Raw genomic sequence first — 17767 nt, 5'->3', positions numbered from 1 at the left:
TGCTGATGACAAACCGAACAGTACAATCGACGATAAGAATAAGTGAAGTAATAAACTCTGAAGAGCTATAAAGAGAGGTTTGGGTCCAGCGATGATCAAAGGGTATCGTAACGGTAGTATCAAGTGACATCTAACCTCTAAGTGAGTTTCCCTTTTACAAAAATTCCGAAATTTTCCATTAGATCCTAGTTGGACCGATCCCACAAAATAAAATTTCATTTATACATCCGCTGTTACCTTGCTATATTCTCAACATCACCTATATCGACTTTGATCTGTTAAGCAGATGGCGGCAGACTTAAAAATAGGGTAAGTCGACGGAAAAGCCCAGGAACCGTGAAAATGTATAGATTCGTTGCACGGAAGAAACCTAAAATAGCGACTCAGGATAAAAATATGAAACCTGTGGGGCGAACAAATGAGCAACCCATTCCCGACACAGAACAAAGGCATCCTCGTGACGCATTCGAGGCTAGTCGAAACAAAGGAACTTTTTACATGGCTTATCACATTGCGAGGCACAGAGCTTTTCCACGCATCAGAAATAGCTATAATCGACGATTATCGATAAACGTGAAAAAAAAATACCAGGAATAGTACTCGCCTTTATACACAGGCGCTGTTTATAACGGTATCTTTGAAATGATTTATATACTTCCTTGTTTTGTATCTTCGAGTGGTTCTATCGTTGAAAATACGTACGTTTACGATGTTCTATTATGCGACTCGAGAAACAGCCTTCGTTGTTTTCAAAGGTAAAACAGGTGTTTCTTGCGCGATCTTATAATCTATGGTTCGAATGACTTCTCTATCTACATCTGGAAGAAAATCGAAGATGTCTGGCTGTTGTTGATTAGATCATAGATCCTTATGCAAATTCCTATTTTTCTAGATTATTTTATGAAACATTTATTTTGCTGATTAAGTCGTACGAATTTGCATATATCCTATGAACTTATAAATATCTAAAGTTCACTGATAACTCGTTTTGTTCTACAATTGCTTTTTCTTCTCCTCTTAGAATTTTCTGAATTGAAATAACAGATTTGGTGAAGCAATCTGCTCCTATTTCGTGTGTGACGACAGCTAGCGAAAAATTGATATTTCACGTGACATGGACTCATGTTTCATAAAACGTCAAGTTTTGCACTTTCTTCCTGGTGTTCGGTATGAACAGTTGAAAACAGACACCGAACGACCTGCAGACGCCTTCGAAATTTTCAAGAGATATTCTTATGCTCTCGCGATACACGTGCATAAATCAATCGCACGATGAAAAACAAATCGTGGCACACTGTACCCAGTCACGATAAAATCCATACGAGTTCGCTGGAGAAATTCGCTGTAAGGAAAAAACCTTATCGTTTCGTCTCAAATTATTACAAGAAATTCTTCGAAATATTCTAATTGGCCCCGATTACATTTATCGGAAAATGAAAGCAGAATGACGTGCTTCAATAAAAATAATATTTTTTTCTCCCGACAGTTATAAACATCATAATTTCTGTCCATTGGTTAGCGCCCTGTTTCAAAATTTGTTCATCGATGGCAACAGATTACTGTGCTTTTATCACACATTTACTACAGACTCATCCAACTCTTAACTCTTTCAACAAATGCAACCAACCTCCAATCAAAAATCTTATCTCATACTCATTATAAGAAATGGTAAATATAGCATTCACCCTAATCTCAATAAATAGGCACATGTTCGTTATGTCTTTCAACAGTCACTTTTTTTCCTTTAACAATTAGATCTTCCGTTCCCTTTAACCCTGCTGTTCTCTTCACATTTGTATCCCTCCAAATAAAATCACTTTAATCTTCGAAATAATTTCTTCTCAAGAAATGGGAAGTACAGATAAAAGTAAATACAAATACAATACTAAACACAAATATGTAAACAATAGAATACCTGCTGAAATGTAATCTTTATGTCAGGTCATATAGACGAGAACAGCAGTGTTAAAAAATTGCTTTGTCGAAGGGTGGGTAATATTGGTCCCATTGGAAGACACGAATGTGTCCACATGTGAATGTCCATACATCCACTTGTTGCAAAAATGGTAAATAAAATCGCGTGTTCCCGAATGGTCCCGTTTCATCAAGATTGATTCCCACTGGGGAAAAAAAAGGAAAACAGCGCTTTTACCGTGAAATTGATGTACATAAATAGCAAGGTGCGAGTCGGTGTAGACTGCATCGGTGGCATAACCCGTGGTGGGGGAAGTCGGTCGATGCCGTTGGAACCGTGGGCACGCTGGAATCACGTGCACATCAGCAGGCATCCGCGTGTTCCCCGGCCGACCCGCTACGCTCGACACGCTCTCGCCTCTCCCGGGTACAATGCCCGTGGTGTGTGTTTCGGGCCATTTTTACCCTCTGACAGCCAGTGGCTGCCTACGACGATATCGCCGTTTCACCGCGACTTCGGACGTGACCACTCGTACATAATATTGTAAGAAAAAAAAAAAGAATTATCTCTATCGGAACCAGTTCTCATTCATGAAATTAATCGCCTGTTATATTATGAGAAAAAATTGGTAACAATGGATTCTGAACGGAAAATCAATTGAAAAAGTCTAATAGTAATTGTTTGTCCATGGTGGATTCGTTTCAATAAAAAATGCTCCAATTTTTCAGTAGAATTATTTTGCTCTATGATGAGCGCTATAGACCAAGCACGGTTGAAGATCGTTTGTGGAAAATTTCTAAAGTCGAATATTAAATGGAAATCGAGTAAGTTTGGTAAGAGGGCGAATATTCATGAACAGTAGTGTATGTTTGATTTGATGTTGTCAGTGAGCTTGTAACAAACTTTGGGATGAAATGAGATTTTTTTGAAGTTATGCTTGTGTAATTGATCTTTCTTGACTGTTATGGGTAATTCCCGGTATCTTATGCAGAACCCTGATAAATTGCGATGATAAGGAACTCTGATTGACGGTAGGATATTCCCAGGATTCGATTGATACGAATCATCGTTGAAATTCTGATTATATCTCGGCTATAAAAAATGTTAATATTTTAAGAAAAAGTATATTACAATAAGATTATAGTGAAAAATTTTCCTTCATTCCTTAGCTGATCTAGGATGAGTAAAATTTTCCCTGGAAAAATACAGTTTCCCCGTCACAGGTGGAAATCACGGATTACTCAACCCAGTAACGTATTTATAATTCATTTTTTATCTGTCAATTCAATTCTCCTTACCATACCATATATCTTAAATCTATTTTAAATATTTGAAATCAAATATTGAAATATTTTAACTTAATTACGAATCAGACATAAATGTTGGTCTAAGGTTCGAAAATTTGAGTGGTCCTTATTATTTGCCTTTTATCATTTCTATCTTGGTGATTGCATCGTGAGAAAATCTAGAAATCAATCTAGGTAATTAGAAGATGAATCGATAGTACAGAGCGATAATCAATAAAAGGATGAATCGATATGACGAGAGATTACTGGACATCTGAAAAAACGTAACGTGAGCGACAATTTAATGACTGTACTTGTTACGCGTAATGCCTTTCGCCATGACAACCTGAATTGCAGTTTGCCAACAAGGTTGCAAGTAGAACACGATTATAGAAAACTATACTACCCAGATGTTGCTCCTGAAAGTTTAATTTCACCATAAATGTGCAATCGTTGTTAATAGTTTCCATTCATCAAAGTAAAGTCGAATATATTTGTACTTTTAACAAATTTTTCTTATTGAACCCGTATTTACTTCCATCAATATTTGAATATTAAAGTAAGTAATTCGATAAGACAAGGTGATGAAAATGCAAGATGAATGTCAATGTCTCCGTTATGGCTTAATTAATGATGGGTTTCAATAATACAGCCATGCAAACAGGAACCGGAAATGATAAATAATCATCATTGGGGACTGGGAGATGTCGGTTAACGATTATCCGTCCTTGTTAGCATGTTTCGTTTTCTAGAAAATACTGTTATGCCGTGATGTTCCACCACACGACATGATGTTATTCATTTATGAAACGTAACACAACACAATATTTATTTACAAACTGTACAACTGTACAACATAAACGTGCAGTACTATGAAACGTAACACAACACAATATTTATTTACAAACTGTACAACTGTACAACATAAACGTGCAGCCAGACAACAATACTATCGTTCGAGTACCTGAATTGCATAAATCAACAAATCAGTATAATCTTCACAATTAATTCGTTTTGCCGATTAAATAGGTTCCCTGTATAATTTCCCCCGATTAATAGGTTTCCCGTCGAAGATTTTTTAAATAGCGAACAATCATATCTTAGGCATTGACGTCGTCTTGTCAGTAGTCAAGCTTGATTTTTACGGTGCGGATGATGTAGGTCAGGCAGAAATATGACCATCGATCGTGCAACGGTTCAAGAAAAGGCGCTATTAATTCGCGCTGGGCGTCAGGGCAACATGGATATCGAAACATTGAATATTACGTGAACCGAAAGATTCGTTTCACTTTTCAAACGAACGACTAGTTACGGAATGTTCAGGTTCATGGAACCTGTTTGGCTGGTTTTCACAGAAAACAACGCATCGCTCTTCGTAGCGATCTAATGACGCTAGATTTTCTACTGTATCTGGTCTTCTGTTTCTTCGATAATTTTGGATATTATTTCTTTATCAGACACGCCATTTTTTCGTTTCTATTATTTCATTAACATACATTCAATATTCAATGACGTTTGTTCTCTGTTTAGCGTTGAATAGATTGAACCATAATACAGTAGATCGACAAAAGATAGGAACATACGTAATTGCCAAGGTAACTTGCATCTTGATCATCGATTGTATGTACGAAAGCACGTGGAATAGTTAGAAAATTATATCTTGTTAGCAATGTTTTTATCCGTAGTAACAGAATCGTGAAAGGTCGACAGAAATCAATAAGAACATAAATCAACCTGAGAGGATTAGTATACGTATACCGCTTACGAAAGTCGTTACAGACCGTGTTCATTATACCTGTAATAGCGCAATCGTTGTTACTGCAGAAAAGTCAACTGGTGAATTCTATGTGCATTCATCCTTTTTGCCCCGTCAGTGTTATGGTGTCACTGCACCCTGAGCGTAAATCATAAGTAATCAAGCACGAAAATAACAACCTCTTCAAGGCCGATTCCATCGTGTGAGAACATCACCAAGAAGTCGCGGGGTTTAGTCTGCGGTGATGTGTATTCTTGATCGGGCTGCCATTTCGACTTTCGAAACAGATCGATTAAAAAAAAAATTTTCATTTTGAAGTTTGATTTAATTGTAAGTGTTCCAAGTGTACCGTAATTCTCCAATAAATTTCTTAAGTTACTAAACTACGAACAACAATTTCGAAGTAAACAGGATTCCTTACTGGTTCTACAGAGCATCTACAAACTGCTAATTTACAATTGACACATTTTTAACTAAACGAAACATTTGAATTCTCTATAATGCTCTCAAGAAACACTTCTACCCTAAAAAGTGCTAATCTCTAATAGGAAGTCCCAGAATAGACAATACCCGATTACTCAATTTATGAATTCTAATGTTCTCAATAATGCGAAAATAATTAAAATTTCTAAAAATTAGCAAATTATAAGACGAAACGCATCGTGTACCGAAGCACAACGACCGGTTTAAATTCATCGAAAATGGCCAACGTTCAGTAACATTAATCAGTCGACGACCTACCGCAACTCTAGAAAGTTGCGACGAGGTCTGGTGCCGATTCGCCTGCCAGAAATAATTAACGTTGAACTCAATGAATCGATTAAATAGACAAGACCATACGTTATACGCATGTAAAAAAATGTAATTCACACGATTGCCTATTTATGATCTCCGTTCGCGAACGCGCGTCGTAAATTTTAGTGTTCCCATTGTATCGTTTCGAACTCGTCTGGAATCCGTATTTTCATTGAGTTTTAAATGAAAGAAGAACAGCAAATACGCATTAAGTTCACACACGCGACAAGTGATTTGACCAAATGGAAACTTTTCATTGGACAAAAGGATGTCACTACCATGAACCGATATCGTGGAACGATGACACAGATCCTGAGAACACGTGCACCGTACCAAACAAATTTATTAAGCCATCTGAAATGGATGACGCCGCGTCGATGCGAATGGTATCTAACAATTCGCAATTTTGCAATTCATTGATCGATAGAGAGGACCCAGAATCACATTAGTGTCGATGTCTAATTGGATTCTCAGTTATACAACATTTTGTTACGTGTGAAATGATTTTCGAAGATTAATTTAAATTGAACCGCCACTGAAGTGTTCGAGAAAGAAATTGAAACAGAATTTTAGCGACAGAGAAGGTATTGTTTTTATGACAAACTTTTATTTTATAAATGTTTTTATAGGAAGTTTCGTTAAATGTTTTCTTAGTAATTAAAATACTAATTTAAATATAATAATATTTAGGTTTTATATTATGCATAAATTTTAAGAGTAATAAATATGAAGTATAGAATATTACTTAAAAATTACAGTAATTCACATGTATTCTTGTATATTTCTTTTTCAGAAAGACACACACAGAAAACTGGTTTCAGCTCCCATTTACTTTTTATGTCACTCTTATTACATGTGTGTATACATTTAATTTTCATAATTAATTGAGGGGGTACATTTTCTTTAGAATCTGAGTGTTAGAAAATAGTATTAGAAAGTGAAAATTTGCATAAACAACCACAATCTATATTATTCCTAAAAAGAATACATTTATTGTTAGTTCTCTTACCGCGTCGTGGTCATGTAAACTTTCTTATTGGTCAAGGAATATTCTTCAAAAAATGATGAAGACTGTAATCAAATTGAAGCGCGTATAAGGTTATGGGAGGCGTGGTCATTCTAGAGCAGCTCTAATTTTTCTTACTACGTCAATCAGCTTCGTACATCGCAACAGAGGAATCAAGCCTGGCTACAGCGCAAACTCTACTTTTGTTTACACTGCCACAGGTCGATGAGTACACCTTTTTTAAAAATGCATATTCGCGTATGTATAACAGTAAATTACATCACTGATATAGTTATTATGTATTTTGTCAACCGGAACATTAGCAGCGATAGATATTCGGTGTAAACGCGTGGGCGTTCCAACGTTTCGAATCAGCTGTTCGTAAAGTGTCACGCAGGTGCTATGTGTTGCAACGCTGTTGACAGTATCGGTTACACAATATTATCTTCAGGCATCAATAACAACCATTTTAAAGTTTTTTTCTTCGATTCTAGTATCCATTGGTACAAACGAGTTTGACAAATCATAACAAACGTCTTACTGTCATTGCTGATAAGGCAACTAATTGCCACCGATTAAATTCTGAATTTTCATAGATATAAACACGTGAAGTTGAATTAGAAGTTCTTTTTAAATTGATTATTTCATTAAACTGCAATGTCTGCAAATCATTAGCAGAAAATGGAATGAGGTTATCATTGAGCATATGTCGAGCTCGTAAAAACTGTTGAAACCTTTGTCCATAAGATGACTCCAAATGAATGTTTTTCGATTAGTTTCTTTTACAGAATCGCAATGCGTTTCATCTCAATGTCACAATAATGATACAAAAATTCTTTCTGTCTGTATGCTATCATCCTACATGAATTATGCATACTTAAATATATACACTTGATCGACAGAGAACCAAAGCACTGTATACAATTCTATTGTCTTGCATGGCGCAACGCCTACGTCGATCGTTCTTTGCTAAGAGATATCAGTCTTTTTCAGACATAAATGTAGAATTAAAAGTAAGTGCTACCAAGGACAAATCAATGTTGACTTCTCACCTTACGTGTTAACCCTTTTTGACAGCGTAGTTGACGATGTCCGGCCACGAAACGATGACAACAGCGACGTTCACACTGTACAATGGCGATTGATTGAAATTCTCACAATATTTCGAGCACGTAACACGTATGATCGCACGGTGAGCCTTCCTTGTATTCTAATGGATTTATCGTGGAGGGCAGATTCGTATCCAGCGAGGGCGCTTCAAGGGGAATCAGCATCGCGCCGACGCCGAAAAGTCTGCAAATTCAGCGTCCAACTACGATTCGTGGAAGGGATGTCATCGATCGAACGCCAAACACAAGGTCCATATCCTGTAAGTAACAACCCCTCTGCTGTGCTTCATTCTATTCCCTTTCACGGAAGGACAGCTGTTGCTGTCATTGTTGAAGAATGAAAGTATTTTATAACTCTGAAATGAGATGTGCTACTTGCATTGTTTTCGTTGTGACAGATTGAATACCTCCATAGGCTGTTTTTAACTTTGAATTCAAACACAGTGTTTCACTTCAGTTTGAAGTAATTAAACGCCTAATTCATACTTCCTTCCATCAAGTTTAAAATCATAAATTACCACACACAAAAGAAATCAGTGTAATATTGTAACAATAGGTGGTAGTATTAATAAATTTGGAAACTTAAATACAAGCACAGAAAAGTTACAGAGTGAGCCACTCATCTTACGAGATTTCGTGTTCTGCGGAATCTATAATACCGATAATTTAAGAAACCGGTGACTTTAACGACCTCTATAAGGACGGTGAATTCGGGAACTATATTCAAATCACACAGATTCGATCGAAATTGTACAATATTGTACAGATTAAACGTTCCATAAAGGTATTAACTAAAAAAGAATACAGATGCAACGGAAATCGCGCGAATAAAAGTTCCTCGAGTATTCTAAAATCTAAAAATGATTAAACCGCATAGAAGATAGTGAGCATAAATCCACCGCCGTCACTAGCAGACGTGTAAATAAAACTTATAATTGATTACAAATTAAGCTTGCAATGTATTCAGGATAAGACAAGGGAATAATAGTACTTTTCTTTTGTGCTTAGATATTTTCAATTATCATTAAAAATGAATAAAATCGTATTTATTAAACATTAAACATGCAAATATTACAATAACTTGGTTTGGATAACCCAGATAGATCTTTTACTCGTAATATATTATTTCATAATAGAATGTAACTGTTTACTTTCCATTCGTAAACACTTTGTTCAATACTGCTTATTACCAATGGGATAGTTCGAAGTTAATGTAACTCTCACTTACGTATTAAAAATCTGTAAAAAATAATTATGATGTATAATTTTCAACCTAAAAAGTATATTAATAAATAATTTATACGCAATACGCACTGATCATTCTTTTTCACCTTCGAGTCGGTAGTGATAGCGACGTAAAGCAGCTAAGCGTAATCGTTCAGTTTCTAACGCCTGTTCCAATTCCAGTACATGAACCTGTGCCTCCATTTCTAACCGCTTAGCTTGATGTAAGGTTAGTCCAGAGAAGTCTAAATCATCTAGAAAATATACAAGGCTAGTTATTAGAGCCTCCTATCTTTAACGTATTTCGTAATACATATACTACACGTATTGGGCGTACATTATTATATTATTTGTATAGATACTTAGAACACGCGTATCTGTGTATCAAACATGAAAAAGATAATTACCATTCTCTACAACGAGTTGACTACAATTCTTAGCAGTTGCAACAACGCTTCCTGTTGCCTGCGTTACATCCCTCGATGCTTCGGAAAGAGCAGCCAAGTTACTGCTATTTCTATTTGCTTTTACTCTGCTTGCGACTACTAACTGAGCTGTCGACGCAGCAATTCCTTGTGATGCGACTACCAGTTGTTCAAATTTACCGTTTCCGGCAACAACTTTATCCGCAGCTTCCCTGTATGCACGCATAAACTTTACAATCCAAATTACTAATACATGATAAATTATTTGTACTTACAGTAACAGGTTAGCACCCATTGCAACCGCTTTGGCTGCTGATATGAGTCCTTCCGACCACTGATGATTACGCTTATAAAATTCTGTTGCAGATGCCGTGCCCTAATGATAAAAACATATTACATTTGTCCACTCATAAATTAAGTAACAGTAACAAGAAGTTTGTACCTTTCCTTGTTCTAGGATTTCGGCTTGCAAGAACCTAGACTTCTGGACTAACTTTCTAATAGATTTCATCAGTTCTGTACACGAGTCTAAAATTTTTCCGTTTACTTCTAATTTTAATCCTGAATCCGCTGCACGAGATTTATCTAACATGTCCTGGTTAAGTAGTATAAAATATGTTACTATTGATAAAAATCATTTAACCAATAGAATAAAATATAGTGTACCTGTATTCTCTTTGCAGCTTCTTCTATTGCTTTATCCATACTTAAAAGTTCGGTCTCCACTAAACTTCCTATAACTTCAACATTGCCTTGACCATTAGACAAGGTTGCAGCGAGTTCGCATATTTTTTTAAATTGCTTTCTCACTTCGTCAATTTGGCCCACAGTCGTCGGCGATTTTTCTTTTATGTAATTGAACATGGTTAAAGATAGTACTCCTAATTGTTTACATTCATCAGTCAGTTCTACAATACAATGAGGTAGAAAATTAGAAATGTGATGTTTTAACATTTCTTTTAACGCTAGACGTCTTCCTAACTTACTATCGCCCAACGCAATATCGATGGACGTATTCGATGTAGATTTTGCGTGAATTAAATAAAGACCCAAAACATAGGCAACATGAATTGCAGTTTTAATGAGCATTTTTGCTTTCGTTGTATCACATACATAACCAGTGTATGTTGCATCCAAAGCATCTAACGATTTTACAATCGATTCCTCCAATCGTTCAAGGTACTGAGGAGTGCAAGTTAAATCAGACATTGCTGGATTGTCTATAGCACTCAATGAATATTGTAATATATCTTCCGCTTCAGAGATACAATTTACTGAAACAAAAGTACAATTTTATATGTACAGTCCTACACTATTTCTCAGTTTATTACCAGGGAATGATATGAAACACTTACACAATAATTCGTACAGCATAGTGTCAGCACGCACATTCATTTCATTACGGCATCGTTCAGTCTCGACTTCCAACTTTTCGATCTTTAAATCTAATTCTTCTTTTTGCGCTAATAAATCATGTAGATCGCCTTCTAAAGCCGTTTTTTCAGAAGTTATAAAATCATTTTTGGCAATCAACGCCTAAAATATTACATCTTTACCGGAACGAAATAAAAACAAAATATAAACGTAAACTTTGAAACAAAGGAAAACTAATAACCAAGTTTTCAGCTTTCGCGGTATTCAGTTGTTGTTTCACGTCATCCAAGTCCTGTTGTGCTTCAACGGCTTTTCGTGCTTCTTGTTCACCTATGGCTTGGCCCTGTATCAGCTCGTCAAGTCGACGTTCTGCCTCGACAGTTCGACGCTCAGATTGTTCTTGTGACATTTTTAGTAAACCAAGTTGTTTGTCCACATCCGCTTTCTGTTATACAAAAAAAGGTAATGAAATATTAATGTTTCTTTGTCAAAACATAAACGGATCGTGTAAATTGTTAGAAATATAAGCTCGGAGTAAAAGTAGATGGAAGTGTTTATCTACATACAAATGAAAATTCTTACCTTCCTAATTAAACTGATATGTTCTTCCCTTAACTTTGCATACACGTCTTTCAATTTTTGAAACTTTTCTTCCAAAGTTTTATACTTTTCTGGAAAAGAGAAGAAGAAATATTATATTTATCTTTCAAGATATAAAGTTCCGAATGTTTCACGAGTGAAACTTCTAAAAATCATTACGATATTTTACATAACGTAAATTAAAGTTACATCCACGAACCTTCACTTTGATGAACCTTCACCATCATGTCTCCTTTTTGTTTCAAAGAATCTTGATTGACCTGTCTTTCCTGTTCTACCTCGTTACACTAAAAATTTAAAGAAAACCCGTTTTTTTTTCTCAATATTATATCGACGATAAAACATAACGTTTCTACCTTGGCAATCAGACCAGATTTCAATTGCGTGACTTGATTGTGAAGGTCTCCCACGATTTGTTGATGTTCGGTGAGTACACGATGCAATTCTTGTCTCTGACGACTAATTTCCTGCTGTAAATGATCTATAAGACTTTCTCTAAAATACAAATAATCACTTAATAATTTGCCATCACGAAATTCAACCGCGAGGATAATTTTCAGATTTTGAGTAAGTCCATGTTTACCTTTCTGCTATTGTGTCGGGAGAGATTGAACCATTCCGCGTTGAATCAAGTTGATCGCCTGGTAATGAACTCGTGTCAGAAGTATCAATAAGATCCATAACCATTTCACTGTCCAAAGGCTCTTCTGGTGGCAATACGACTCTTGGTGTGACATAGTCCCGTAGTTCTGATTGTTTTAAAAAGTTCGGTGGATTCTGGAATGAAGAAATTGTACACAATTGAAATTCAAACAAAATCTCATCTCTGTAATCGTAGGTTTTCTCATCTCACAACCTATTACAGAGTGGTGACTTACTAGACTGCACATATTCATACAAATATAGACATCTACGATCTAATTTTGCGAATATTATGATCAAACGGAAATTTATTTATTCCATTAACTATTATATTACAATGTTACAGATACATAAAATTCATAGACCGTTAATGACATTCGTTAAAAAAACCCTACGCACCTCAGGTAATGCAGGTATACTTATGAGTCCTTTAAAATACTGTCTCTGTTTAACTGTATTGTAAAATTTCTTCAGTTCTTGGAACTGTTTCGAGAATCGATCACGATGACCGGCCAAAGTATCGGCCGGCAGCGCGCCGTGAAGTTTGAACAGAATTTTCACACAATAATCGTGCAACTGTGCTGCGTCTAGAACGCAGGGAATTAGGGGTGCCAGTCGACACTGTCCGCTGGCTGTCATGGAATTGGAAGGTGTGTTCTTCAATGAAGCGGTAACTAAAATCATTGGTACAACTTGATAAACGTGTAAAACAACTTCATACAAGTGAACAGGTTAGAGGGAATCACGGAGAAACTCTTTTTAGCCGTGAGAGGGTAAATAGTATAGATGAAAGAATAAAAATAGTATTCAATAATTAATGCTTTCTTAAACGTGCATTAAACTTAAATTGAAATTTTAAACTAGAGTCAAATAATAGACTTTATTCCATACCTACCTGCGCGTTGCAAATTTAAGATATCATCCATATAGTCGAACATCTCGACCGACATTTGGAAGCTAAAAAAGAAAGGAAAATCATGTGATAATTAGATCGTCGTCGAACCTCCAATAGCGATCTGCTATCGAAGTGTTCTTGTATATTTATAATATATGTGTTATATAAATATATATGTTATATTTTAATTTCCGCGAACCCCTGAAACCGCAAGAAATCAGACTTTCCTGTCCCTTTGAACGAATGGTGTATATTACTGAAGCTGAAACCCAATTTTGTTCAAGTATAAAACCATAAGCTTACTAGACGTTGATATCATTTTCTCCAATAGCTTCCAATTCCTCCTCTGTTACTTGAAGGTTTCCAGGTATCCGTGGATTTCGCTTGTGAAAGTCTAGTTTAGTGATCAACAGCCTTATGTACAATTGAATCAGCTGGCCATACCCCTCTCGAAGATGTTGCCATAGTTTTCCAATATCCTCTAGCTTTCCTCGATACCGCTGAGAATCTGGTATCACTTTTGAATGACCTTCCCGTAGTATTTTGTGTAAAACGTGGCAAAACTTCCACGCGACTATCTGATTCTCTTGCAAGGGTTGCCTTAACATGTACATCCAGAAGATCATTCCGCTCTTTTCTTTATGTGTACCCAAAATCGCGCCTACGTTTATGTAAGGCATATACAGTGCAATTTAGAGAGTTCACTTTATAAATACTCAATTCTAATAAATGATTTATAATATACAACAAATAATCAATTATTGTTCGCATATACACAATGTATCTTCCACGATTTGTGGTTGTTACATATTTTTACATACAGAATAATTCTAACATAAGGGACTAAAAATTTTGTCGGTATTACAAATATTACAGAAATTGATTGCTTTGAAAAAATAAATTCATGATTGAAAAAGGATACTCCGCACATGTTTCTCCTTCACCGGAGTTTCCGTAGGATTTACAGCCTTCCCGATGCTGATACTCTAAAAATCAGAAACAACGTTAATTCGTTAAACAAGAAATACATACTGCGATTCGATGTGTATATCACATTAGATAGCATTTTGCTTAGTTTTTTATGTAGATTATTTACCAACTGATGGAGTTGCTTATCGGTGAGCGGAACGACAGTCGTCATGATAAAGGCCTACAGTAGCAGCGACAGAAATGAAAGTACGTGTGAATTTGAATTCCAATGGTCAGTCTGTATGAAAAATCATCGTCCACCAATTCCTCATTCGTTTCGTGATACGTTAGACGAGCGTAACCGACGCCGTGATGTTGTTCCGCATCGCCTGGAAAATTGTACATAACTGTTACGAACAGCCGTTTACGGAACGCAACAATATTCCGTGAAACGAATACTTATCGCTTGAACATTTTGCATTTAAATGCATGAATAATTGCTTAAAAATAAAACCAGAGATTAATAAATAAAAAAGTTGAAACTAAATGTTAGGATTATACAATATTAGAATACCATCTCAAATAACACCAATAATCGAATCAGGCTGCTTAAAAGTTCATATATGTGCAGTTACAAAGTAAAAGCATTAATTGACATTTTAATGAACATTTAATTTTAGTCTTAATATAACGAAACTCTTGAGCAAAAATAAAATACAATTATATTTAAGTTAGTTTCTTCGTAGAATGTCGGCAAATTAGCAACATCAGTTGTATATTTACAGAATCGAATGACACCAATGTGGTGACGAACAAACGATTTCATTATTTAAAAACAGAAACAATGGAAAAATATACATTTTTCTCAATTTCCAATATTTAAATCAATGGTGCACAGTCTTCTTTCATATGGGTAGCATCCTCGGTATTTTAAAAAATTCTCGTCCACCAAGGGATAATACGTAATCCAAGTGTTCGATCTCGGAAGTCCAAATGATGGGTCTTTTATGTTCATTAACCCTCCGAGCGGTGTCACCGTACCGGCGACGCGCCAGAAAGAGTGCCGCTACGTGCTTACGTTCATTCAGAAAACTATCGCATCGGTTGCATTCGTGCATTCAGATGAATAGACGCATGCAGTTCATTATACTACGAGTCAAAGACCCATGTGTATCACTGACGCAATGAAAACAAAGATAACGACCGAAATAGAAAGACATTAGGTGTCAACGAATCTCGACTGATTCCGGTCTCCATATACTACATACATACCGTTAATGTAAACACAAACAATGAACGGAAAACTTGTTTGAAAACACGCGTCCGTAAAACAGGGAGCATCGTGTTTCAAGAGACCGTTAGGCGAGATATTAATTACTTTTTCAAGAATGTATTATTGTTTAGGGGACTCCATATGTCTGTACTGGAAATTGTACATAGACGAATCATGATAAATTACTTTGTATCATTACTAAACTGTGGAGGCTCATGTGAATTTTTAATAGTTCATTTTATAGAAACCCGGATTAAAGAAGAATTTACCAGTGATTATACGTAGTAAATGAAAAAGAAAATAAAGCGTAAGTGCATAAATTCCAGTTTTACAGATTTTCGTCGTCAAGGTCATTTGAAGGGTGTGTTGTAAATCATTCCGTTTGTTTAATACCAATTGAAACATAATACCGAAAAATATGTAGTATTTTTACAAAACTCGGTGAGTTTAAGAAATTAAGTATTTTTTCGAATTATCAATAATTTACGGTGTGTCTTTGTTTATTGGTATAACACTGAAATGTACAACGTTACACATTTTTTTTCTGTAACATATCGGGTGTCTATAAACATCGATTTCTCTGTGATATATTTAGATTCGTTTGCCTCGTTCTGTGTGCTAAAAAGTGATATACAGGTCACAGACACGACCGAACTCATGCAATTTAAAGCCCGTCCTTGACCATGGGGGCACGATAATTCTGTGATGACTTTAATTTGTCAGAAGATTGGGGCAAAGGCTAAGGATGCGAGACACAGATTACTGTTAAGCTGTCACGAATTTTGGAAAGTAAATTAAAAAAATTTAGTAAAATAATAATAATAAAACCGTTACAATAAATTAAACAGCAACAAAAGTCAAGATAACAATAAACGACAAGAGAATATAAAAATAATAAAATAAGAGTATAAATAAAATGAAGACAACATTGAAATAAAGGTGTGCAACTGTTATTAAACTTAATCGAAAAATTTATATTTATTAAAATAACATTGGTATAATTTCTTTTGAATAATTTATAATTTTACCAGTCAATAGTTTCATGAATGAAAATTTAAAATTTTTTATTTTTTTGTTGGTTTAAAAGTTTCATTATAATGAAAACTAAACTGGAGTAAAAAGTAGGACAAAGAATCCACAGTAACATCAGGAAATGAGGGAAGTAGGAGCTCATAAAAATGTAATGCTTAATATGGACAGCACATTCTGAATCATACCATTCAAGTACATATCCTTGATTAGTAACACATTTTCTTCTTCTGTCATCATAATTGTTTTCCACTACTTTTTCCAGATAAAATCATTAAAAAAATATAATACTGAAAATAATTGCCAATGTCTTATTTCATATAGTCTTTTTTATTTTTGATTCTGAATACTTTTTTCATTTTTAGAATTCTAAAAAAGTCACATAGCATACTAAATGTATTCCAGTACGCGAATATAAACGATACTTTATGTCACACTTGATAAAAATACATTTAGGCGTATAAATGTATATAAAACGAACAAGGCTTCCTGTTAGCTACTGTCAGACTTTTCTAAGTACCATGTATACAACACGACATTACGAATAATATTCATCAATTAAACAGAAAAATGTAAACTGTAAAAACTAGCTCTCAAAATTACTTCGATCGTTGAGCGAAATATTACTGTCAACAATTTTGCGTTTCTGACAAGTACGATACCATAATAAACATATTCCCTAACCTATAAAAAGGATTAGAACGGTGTACCGAGACACAAATGAGGTCAAGGACCGCATTTTCATCGGACGTTTAGTTATTACAATTTAAAATGCATCTAAAAATTGAGGCAAGCTCGTTTAATACTTTTACTCGAACATCGAAGATATAACCTTTGGTTGCTGTAAAAGTGTATCTATATACATATTCAAACAATCGTTCGGGGATGAAACGGATAATTAAAAATTGGAATTGTTAATACATACCAGAAATTCTTCCCACGGGCAATTCATTAAATCCAGGCCGCCTCTGGTTCGTTAGAAAACATGTAATTGCGTTAAACCCATTCTTCCGTCAACGCACGAATTGTTTCAGAAGATTACGTAGCATAGATCCGGCTAACGTAAACAGAAACTTTATACGTACGCACAAATTCAACTTATTTAAATATCACCAATTACAATTTCGAAAAGTGCGGCAAGTGCCGGATGAATCGTTCGAGAGCTTTTCCTTTGAGTTAAAAATTGTATTAGTGATGTATCGATAGGCGATGTCACCAATTCAACGATATGATATCAGATACAGACGGATAAACGTTAAAGGTACTGATAAGGGAGGGAAGTTACGACAGATAGCGTTGCCAATAAATAAACTAAAAGTCGTAGTCGAATACGAAATAAATACGTGCTTCCCGTCCGCGCGTAAGATGGAATACAGTGAATCACTTGGAATATAGCGATAGGAGTAGTGTGCATTCAGTATCAAGCCGCTATTTCGAGCGCTCTTCCAGTGGCGTAGCCGACTTCTGAACTTGCTGGCGCGTAAACTTTCTGGTAAGGATATATGTACTTTTACATTTTTAACTTGCAT

The 17767-nt window shown here is 35.4% G+C and overlaps 1 protein-coding gene across 1 annotated transcript; it reads right to left on the bottom strand.

The window, feature by feature from the left end:
* Positions 1-8958: 8958 nt before the first annotated feature.
* Positions 8959-17346, bottom strand: LOC107192158 (huntingtin-interacting protein 1). Its single transcript, XM_015581359.1, has 20 exons — positions 17324-17346; positions 17164-17206; positions 14124-14325; positions 13950-14013; positions 13331-13688; positions 13028-13089; positions 12532-12806; positions 12074-12267; positions 11847-11985; positions 11690-11777; positions 11473-11561; positions 11132-11335; positions 10872-11052; positions 10503-10790; positions 10183-10424; positions 9959-10111; positions 9792-9892; positions 9499-9728; positions 9182-9345; positions 8959-9106 (listed from the first exon to the last, which is right to left on the bottom strand). Exons 3-19 carry the CDS (start codon positions 14166-14168, stop codon positions 9185-9187), a joined length of 2874 nt encoding a protein of 957 aa, XP_015436845.1. The 5' UTR covers positions 14169-14325; positions 17164-17206; positions 17324-17346; the 3' UTR covers positions 8959-9106; positions 9182-9184.
* Positions 17347-17767: the final 421 nt, after the last annotated feature.

Source organism: Dufourea novaeangliae, unplaced genomic scaffold (assembly GCF_001272555.1).
Source record: "Dufourea novaeangliae isolate 0120121106 unplaced genomic scaffold, ASM127255v1 scaffold322, whole genome shotgun sequence".
Taxonomy (NCBI): Eukaryota; Metazoa; Arthropoda; class Insecta; order Hymenoptera; family Halictidae; genus Dufourea; species Dufourea novaeangliae.
Note: the sequence above shows the minus strand (reverse complement) of the source record. Positions and strands in the feature narration are given on the sequence as shown.

Excerpts from the sequence above, each read along its gene's own strand:
- LOC107192158 (XM_015581359.1), bottom strand. The coding sequence starts at position 14,168 with ATGACGACTGTCGTTCCGCTCACCGATAAGCAACTCCATCAGTTG. Across the intron at positions 11,053-11,131 it reads CCGCGAAAGCTGAAAACTTG|GCGTTGATTGCCAAAAATGA; the intron begins GTTATTAGTTTT and ends GTAATATTTTAG. Across the intron at positions 9,893-9,958 it reads AAATCCTAGAACAAGGAAAG|GGCACGGCATCTGCAACAGA; the intron begins GTACAAACTTCT and ends TTTTATCATTAG.